General features: G+C 36.3%; 1 protein-coding gene across 1 annotated transcript in view; it reads right to left on the bottom strand.

Annotated features, from left to right (window-relative positions):
* The window catches only part of CAPS2 (calcyphosine 2), a gene marked incomplete at its 5' end in the record, with an annotated part of 13,963 nt that extends 4,740 nt beyond the window's left edge, over positions 1–9,223 (bottom strand). The window contains 6 exons of the mRNA XM_010281864.1: positions 1,672–1,748; positions 4,684–4,799; positions 6,735–6,828; positions 6,934–7,029; positions 7,919–7,993; positions 9,104–9,223. Of these exons, the coding sequence (XP_010280166.1) occupies positions 1,672–1,748; positions 4,684–4,799; positions 6,735–6,828; positions 6,934–7,029; positions 7,919–7,993; positions 9,104–9,223 (578 nt within the window). The remainder of the gene's footprint in view (positions 1–1,671; positions 1,749–4,683; positions 4,800–6,734; positions 6,829–6,933; positions 7,030–7,918; positions 7,994–9,103) is intronic.
* Positions 9,224–9,444: the final 221 nt, after the last annotated feature.

Below are 9,444 nucleotides of genomic sequence, written 5' to 3'. Positions count from 1 at the left end.
GTGGGAAGCCCACACTGGAGCAGGCTCCTGGCAGGACCTGTGGACTCATGCAGAGAGAAGCCCAGGCTGGAGCAGGTTTGCTGGCTGGACTTGTGACCCTGTGGGGGACACACGCTGGAGCGGTCTGTTCCTGAAGGTCGGCACCCCATGGAGCAGACCCAGGCTGGAGCAGTTCATGAAGAACTGCAGCCTGTGGAAAGGACTCACATGGGAGAAGTTCATGAAGGACTGTCTCCAGTAGGAGGGACCCCATGCTGGAGCAGGGGCAGAGTGTGAGGAGTCCTCCCCATGAGGAGGAATGAGTGGCTTTTGGTTTTATTTCTCATTATCCAACCCTGATTTGCTTCACAATAAATTAAATTAATTTCCCCAAGTCAAGTCTGTTTTGCCTGTGATGGTACTTGCTGAGTGATCTCTCCCTGTCCTTATCTCGACCCACGAGCCTTTCGTTATATTTTCTCTCCCCTGCCCAGCTGAGGCGGGGAGTGATACAGAAGCTTTGGTGGGCATCCAGCCAGTCAAACCACCACACCCTATCAAAATCTCTAGGTAGCAGGTTTACTTTAGGGATGTCTGAGTTTGTCAGCACTCTCTGTTAACAGAAGTCATCTGCTATTATCATACTGTATCTTCAGATTACTTGTATTTACAATTATAAAGCAAAACAGGGGGGACAGTAAAAGAAGGAAGCTTTTTCCAGTAAAGTTCAAATTCATATGTATGTTAAAAGATGTTTTGAAGTATATACACATAACCTTCTTCCAAGACACACCAGAAAACCTTAAATGTAGTCAGATAATTGAAAAATCAGTGTGTCTATTATGCGAAGGAAAACATGGAATAACTAGAAAATTCTAAAATATCCCTAATTTATTATTCAAACAATTTTTCTAAAAGTAAACATCCAAGCAGATTTTAGTGACCAAAGAATGCCTATTTAAAACAGGTTCAGCTAATGGCAGTAAGTAATAGAGATTCTATGACCTGGAAGCTGTTCAGTTCAATGGTTTTCATTGACCACAGGTTACAAAGATAACACACAGCACTGCATAAACATCTTTCCATAATTTTAAACACAAAGCTATGCCTGTGTCCTAAAGACTGTAGGTAGGAACATGGTAAAATTTAATTACATATTCCAGAATATACTACTCAATTGTACTCATGTATTTTAATAAGCATAATATTAAAGACTATCAAAAAACAACTTATCAATGTATAGAAATAATGGTCAAAACAACTATCTAGCACAAGATTAACTGAAGAAGTGAGATTGTGTTTGTATGTTTTTCTAGTAACTTTTTTAATTTAATGCCAGTTTAACATAGGATCAGCATTATGCTTCAGCATTTTTTCAGAGATTATGTCGACACAGAGATTAACATATTATTCACAGATTCATACAATGGCTTGGGTTGGAGGGGACCTTTAAAGGTCATTGATTGCATTCACTATTACTCTGTACTGTCTCCACGATCTTTAGCCAGCCTGTTTATTTAAAGAAAGAAAGTATTCTTATGATTGATTTATGGTGGCATCAAATTCTAAGAATATTCTGAAAAATATCTAGCTTTTGTTTAATTTCATTTATAATGTTACCATTGTTCTTTGCATTGAGCTGTAAAGGTAGATACAAAAATTAAAATTAAATGGGTTCTGGTACACACTAACCTTGAATCTTCTTGAAAACTTTGCTGTCATCAACCACTTGTTTGGAACACTCTTGCTTGAATTCCATAGAAGAAGCTCTAAAATAATAAAAATTAATCTTGATTGGTGAAATTACATGTACTATTACTAAATTTAAAACAGCAGCAGTAAAAAAAATTGAACTTCATATTCAATTCTTATACTACCCTTATAGGCATAGTATCCAACTGCTTGAGTTTGAGATGGCATGTACAACAACCTTTGCTGAACAGCTGCAGATACACAGAAATTCCTTTCTGACAATATTCCATTAGCACTTACTCTACTAGTGCATTAATCACAGATAATTCCTCCTGTGCATAAATTTATTTCAAGACAGTCCTAACCTTTAGATCAGGCCACTGGAAGAGTTTGTTAAAGCAACTACATTCAGTTACCAATAGGAAAATAACATGAAGAAGCTACAAATCTCTCTTTAGAAGAGAAATAGCAAGGCTGTAGACCAAAAATCTGCATCAGCATATCTTATGTATGATCTAGGAATTATGGTTAAATTTTCTGTTTTTTCTGGTAAGTGATTCCCTTCTGAGAAAGGCTGCCCAGAAACCCCCATCAGAAATTATTACTGAGGTTGATAAAAAGGACTATGGAAGAACCTACTGGAAGGAAGAAAAAAAAAAAAAAAGAAAAAAAAAGTCATCCAATAATTCTTTTAATCAGAATAGGAAGGCAAATGCAAAAGCACTATTGACAACTTTGAGTTGCTTTGCCATGGAGTACTCCTCCTTCTGCCTTCTGAGGCCAAAGACTTCTCAACTCCCCTTCGGGCATCTCCCATTATGAAGTCCCTAAAAGCTTTTCTATATCAAACCACCTAAACTGGAAAGTCAACAACCACCTCCACCTACTCTCTCTAAAACACATGTAAAACAAAAGATTTATGGCTTGTGACAGCACAGCATAGCTGCTCCTGAAAACCTGCAATAGAGTTTTTGGACTGTATGTGAGCAGGATTCTCCGAGTACAGTAATGGAGGCAAAAGGACTCAGTTCAAGAGTTTTGCACCAGAGAATACCGAGCTCAATAACACCCCCATTCAGAAGAAAAAGACAGACTTCACAGTCTGAAATTTAGTCACTTACGGAAAGAAAACAGAGAGTATAAAAAAGAAATTATCTGTTCCACCACAGGTAGCAGAAAATCCAAAATTATAACTCAGTGAGCAGGTCTTTCTGGAGCCTTCAGAGATAACATTGGATCAACTCCAAATTTCACAGGTATAACATTAGCAACAAATGAGAGAGAAAGCTGTTTACCAGAATGATAGGTTTCTGAGATGTAAAATGTCTTACATAAACTATCTGAAATTAAACTATGTGTTTTATTTCATGGAAACCTTGCAGAGAGGGAACAATTAGCACTAAGCATCACACAACTGTATATTTCTATAATGAGTTACATTTGAATTTACTGTTTTATGTAGTTAGCTCACTATAGTTCCTTTGCAAAGCTTTCAGTGTAAAGGGACTTTAATGTGAATATTACTGTAACTGAGAACAACCTTCATGTGTCTAAACACTTGCAAAAATAAAAATAATAGTCAGTTAAGTTGTGCTAACAAAAGTAGTCTTTAGATCATGAGTATATTTAATTGAGATTCTCTTACTGCTGTTCCAAGTCAAGAAGGGATTGAAGCATCTGATACATGAGGAGAGGCCAGGATTTCTGGAACTGTTTAGCCTGGAGAAGGCTGGAGGGATCTTACCAGTGTGTATAAATACGCAGCAGAAGGGAGTAAAGAAGACTGAGACATGGTCCGCTCAGTGGAGCCCAGTGACACGACAAGAGGCCGTGGGCACAAACTGAAACACAGGAGGTTTCCCTGAACCTCAGGAAACACTTTTGTACTGTGAGGGTGATCGAACACTGGAATAGGTTGGCCGCAGAGGTTGCAGAGTCTCCATCCTTGGAGATATTAAAAAACCCAACTGGATGCAGCCCTCAGCAACCTGCTGTAGTAAAGCCTGCTCTGAGCAGGGAGGTTGGACTAGAGACCCTCTTGAGGTTCCTTTCTATGACTCCACTATTTTATGAAAATTTCTACCTTGTAACATCTGCTGTCAGCTAACACTCCTCACCAAAACTTGAGTAATCACACTCTGACTAAATTTCCAATACTGGTAAGTAACTTCCATGTTCAAGCAACACAGCAGTGCAATAAATTTTATACCAAGATTTTATTTGTGCTAAGAACCAGTATACTCACAATAAAAGTCAGAAACCCCAGAGAAAGATGCTTCATTCCCTAGACAGTTTACTTCTGTATAGACACTGAGATGAGACTATTATCTTCAAAAATAACACATATTCAAAGATTAACCACTCACCTTACCATTTGAAAAAGTTCTAAGAAATTCCCATCTTTCAAACTATGGAACAACATAATTTACTAAAACCTATTTTGAAAGAGTAAGTGCAGAAATCCTGCTCCAGTGCCTGAAATCTTCAACATGTGTCAATATCTGGAAGAATGAAGAATGAAGGGATAGGAAGAGGAAGGAAAAAGAAAATGGAAACGAAAAAGCAGAGAGAGAAACCTCCAATCCTTCCCCTGCCATGTTCAAACACTTGTGTTATCATGACTGATACAAGCTTTAACATCGCTTCATAAAAGGTTCAACAATGATAATGCTGATCACCCAAAAAAGCATTTTTCATCAAATACAGTATTTTAGTTCATTACATAGAAAAGTTTTACTATATGGTTTGTATATAAAAACATCTGACTTCAAACAATGCAGACAGTTTCATAATTTAACTAATTCTTATTTTAAAATGACTCTTTATCATTCTAGAAAGTTACTGAATTACACTACATCCACTAACATCTATTACTAATTTCTCCTAACAACAGCCTAAATACAGGTATTTTTTTTTAGCAGTATAAGGAGTAAGATGTTAAAACCTCTTATTAAAAAATCTTTTTTGCTTAAGGAAGGAAAGATAATTTGAAAAACAGTTAGCTCCACTTACTTCAGAAAATCCATAGCTGCTTCATCAATACTTATCACACGAAGGGTGAGAACTGGGTTCTGCTTAATACTTTCTGGAAGGTTATGATCAGCGCTCTGGAAAGTTAGGTTAGCTCCCTGTTGGTAAAGCATACAATGATTTACAAATAGGTTGTTTACTGCAAAAGTAAAATACATTCTGCAAGACAATAAGTATGACTGTTAAAAGCCTTGGTATGAAATGATGAAAGGGTGTAGCTAAGGTCAGTTAACCGTCTTAACAGAGCCTTTCTAGTACTAAATAAAAACATCTGTGGGCTCCAGGATGACACATTATTCTCTACACAGAGGTTTGTCTAGTAAGAGGGCCTACTGTTGCCTAATCTACAGCTGAGAAACATGAGACTAGAGATTGTTGTTCCCTCAGCCAGGCTCTACATTTCAATTTTCCTTCTCCATTCTCATGGAATCCAAAACTCACTGGACCACAGAAGAGAGTCACAGAAGATGCCGCATTGATTCCATGAGAGAGAGTTCTGACAGACTAGAAGAAACCCTCCACAGTTATTTTCAATAGCCTAAAATTATACTTGAGATGAGCAAACAACTAAAAAGCAGTCTTTCCAAAGTCCAAATTATTCCTGCAATGTTTAACTATGAAGTTATTCTTTAAAATTGCTAGATTTCACTAAAAAATAGTGAATAAAATCATGTTATTAGTAACATAGAGTTCTAATAGTCAGAAGAGACTAAGAAGAGACTATACTGGGTAATACAAATTTCCCTTCACTCCAAGTTGGCGACACAGAGGACACACCTCACATATTCTCAAAAATTAAAGATGCTTTTTGGTTTGGGAGAAGAGGGAACGAGAGAGAAAGAAAAGCAGCAAATTAAAAGCAAAGAATGCTGAGAAGAATAAAAAAAAGCAGTTGCTCTAACAGTTATAACCCAAGCCTGAGTGGATATTAAGCCTCCAAAACTCATAAATTAGGAAGGAGACAGAGACACTGTTATTGTGCAACCATTTAGACTTTGCAAGAGGTTTGTATATCTTAATGTCAGCCCAGAAACTCAGTTTGCAGATACGCAAATTCACAGATACGACATCATTCCAAAGAGCTATCGAACTCGGTAGCAGTACATTTTCTGGACAGCTTTAAGACACACCTTTATTCAGAACACATTTCCATCTCCAGGTTGCAAAGACACATATGACAATAAAAACAAATTCTCTAAAAAGTAGTTTCAATGTCCATATCATAAAGAAAGTAATCTATTTCATCTTGGAAACTCTCATATCATAGCCTCATGCAAACAATTAGGATTAGGCAGGTGTTTAGACAAAACACTCTAAAAACTAATGTTGTCTTCTTCTACTTTCAATACTTCATTCAAACACGGTTTTTGCTCTGAACTTGGTTTTGCAGGAGGATGTGAAGAATTCAGTGAACACACTATGTACTTCAAAAATTGCTCAAGTATTTATAAACCAGGAACACTTAACCCACTACAGAAGTACAGCAGTACAGGAGATGCAACATGATTTGTAGGTGCTCATCAGATTAGCTGGTAGGCGAAGTTTACCATTGTTTCAGAAGCTCTCTCTAAACAGGTGGTGGTGAACATTTTCAAACTTTAGGTTAAAACCAATTAACTTGCAATTTCCTCACGTTTAAAAAAACATTCAATCATTGCTTCGTGTCAAAAATGCCAGCAGACCTAGCAAAGATTATTAATTTTTAAAAAGTACTTTGGTCTACTTCATCTTCAGGGCTCTCCTTCCGGAGTTGTTCATTCTGCCTACAAACAGGTCTTACACTGTCTGCAGTCTTGTGCCCTCTAGTGGGAAAATTAGAAACTACAGCTTAATCTGAAATAAAAAATTGAATCTCTAATACGTGGAACAGCAAAATCATCCAGACTCCTGAAAACCTCTAATATGAAAACATTGCTGAAGCGAAAGACTTTGGTCCTCCCTGAAAGCTAGATCATAATTTTCAACTCATGTATCTAAATATTACTTCCAAATCACCAACAAAATTGATTTATATTCAACCAAAGAATACTTACAATATAGAAGTCACTAAGATTGTATGCTTTTCCCTTCTTTTGTCCACGTTGATGTTTATAAACTCCCTTCTGAATGAAAGGCAAGGCATTTTTTCTGTGAAATAATTTAAAACTAATATTAAAACAATTAAATGTATTGAAGTTTCTTACATACAGCAGAAGATTTTCTAAAATCTTTTTAAAAAGTAATTTATCCTACCTATTTTTTCCAAAGTGGCAAAATTCGTACACAGTAAGGGATCTGTCACATGCAAAAAAAAATCCAATCAACTCTCTACAAGCATCGCGTCCATTTCTAGAAAGAAAATTGAAAAGCACCTTTATGTTTTTGCATCTATATAAATCCAATTCAACCCAAACATAAATAACATTTCTATTGTGGAATATGCATTTTATTTCCAATGTTGCATATTGTACAATCTTTTGTTGAAAGAGGTATCTGACTTTTTTCTCTAAACCACCATGGAATTCAACTTCTGGATTTGGACACATACCTTTATGCAGTATTGCATTCTCCATAATGTTGAGAACACCTTTCAAAGCTTCATGTTTTAGTGTACCAATGTAATTTTCACTCATTAATCAAAGGTTTACATACACCAGGACTACTGCATTCTTTACGGTATATGAAGCTATGGGATTGAATCTTCAGCTATGCCTAACAAGTATACAGCTCACCACTTCAGAAAAGCACTGCTTTCAGACATGAAGAATATGTTTATGTCACTGCTACTCAGTTCACAGCAGTTTCAAAGATGCCCTAAACCTACATGTTTAATACATAAGGAGCTACAAACCAGACACCAAGCTATCCTTTCCATCCACAGTGTTTAGCCACATAGTAAGACAAGGCTAAAATAATTTTTAATCAGGTGAGGTGCAGCGGCTAAGAGCACTATTTTACACAGACCCTGTGCTAACTGTCCTGCACAGAGCTACAGGTATGATGGTAACGTAATGTTACTTATGCATCTTAACACCGTACAATGGGACTGTAAAGCCACTATCCATCAGCCATGTCAAAATTTGGATTATACATGTATGCATATATATATCCAGACAGCACATACTTTTTTCTAAACATAGGGAGCAGAAAAGTTCAGTGCAGTTAATTATTTCAAGAGGGTAAAGACCATCATTCATAAATTCATAGACTTGAAAAGCTTCAAAAAACTTGTGATTACCTCGATATAATCCTACTATCAAAGCGTAGCTTGTTAGAGAGCATATTTTCAGTTAATCCTGATTTGGTCCTTATTCTGTGAAAATAATGCAGCATGTTAATGATACCTATATGCTCACAGAGAAATGTTACATAAAAATTAACTGTTTCAAAACAGCAAAAAATGTGAAATACGGTATCCTTGGCAACTGGCTGAGGAGATGATCCCTTGTAGTTGAATTAGAAAGCAACTCAGAGTTGTAATGTGGAAGGTGTTCTGTAATTATACAATGGTACATTCACAGTAGGCACAGATATGAATGGGATATTTTGTTTATGTACACTTATATCAAGAATTAAAGCTCTACCACTCACCATACGTCCACCAATCAATGCATTTTCTTGCCAAAATACTCAGGTTGGTGCTTCTTTACACATCTAGATATTTTATATTGGCCATATTACTAGTTCCCAAAATGGATTTGTCCATGTGATGGGTGTAAGAGATTGAGACTGGTTTTGTTGCCCTTTTTTTTTAAGAAGATAAAGGTGACATTTGTTGAGAAAGACTTTAGAGTAGGATGTTAAAATGGGCAAAGCAGAGATGTTTGGCTGCATGTTGAGAAAGATTAACAGAACAATACTCAGACCTGCAGATTCATTTAATTTTAAGGATCACAGTATTTTTTCAGGTTTTTTAAAGCCCTTGGAGTTACTATTTCAATGCTCACAGGCCAGGAATGACACTTAAATGCCAATATAGTTAATTATTGCAGCAGAAATCAAAACATGAAATAAAAGTATGATTATATTGTGAAGATCTACATTAGCATTTACGGATGCATATTATGCACCTCAGGATAAGAATCTCTAAAAGGATATGACAGGATTGCAAGCATTCAACAACTGAGAAAAGGCTGGCAAAACCCTGTGATGAACAACATCAATATAAGCTTAAGAATGTTCTCCCAGGTTTTATAAATTCTATGAATCAGTCATTATACACAGAGAATCCACATAAAAAAGTCCCACTAGGCAATTATAAGCATGAGGAAGCTACAAAAAAGGGCTCAGACAAAGCTGGTGGAGCCAAGACAGAAATAAAACATCTGGAAAGGCAAGTAGCCTTGACAGAGCCCAAAATAATAACAAAATACAGCAGAAAATTTATTTTTTAAATAAATAAAGACTGCTAGAGAAAACTTACTTTGTTTCATGCAGCGTTCTTTTTCTAAAACGCATTGGTGCTGCACCAAGTCCCAGAAGTCCATGAGTTTCCTTGTAAACATCAGCACGTGTGGATTGCTCTGGGTCACTTAAAACAGCTCTGACAAGAAAGAGCAGGGAAAAGCCCTCTGGCTATTACTAAGTTTGAATTTCAGCTCTTACATATTCTTACTCAGGAAGGAAAACACCCAAGAATAACACAGCAATAAAATCTTTGAATGATCCATTAAGCTTGCATAAATTTGTGGGCTTATTTTTTTGCTTTTAAAAATTTGATTACTCAAATTCATATATTTATATGCAATATATTATATTATTATT

This window comes from Phaethon lepturus, unplaced genomic scaffold (assembly GCF_000687285.1).
Source record: "Phaethon lepturus isolate BGI_N335 unplaced genomic scaffold, ASM68728v1 scaffold12492, whole genome shotgun sequence".
NCBI lineage: Eukaryota > Metazoa > Chordata > Aves > Phaethontiformes > Phaethontidae > Phaethon > Phaethon lepturus.
Note: the sequence above shows the minus strand (reverse complement) of the source record. Positions and strands in the feature narration are given on the sequence as shown.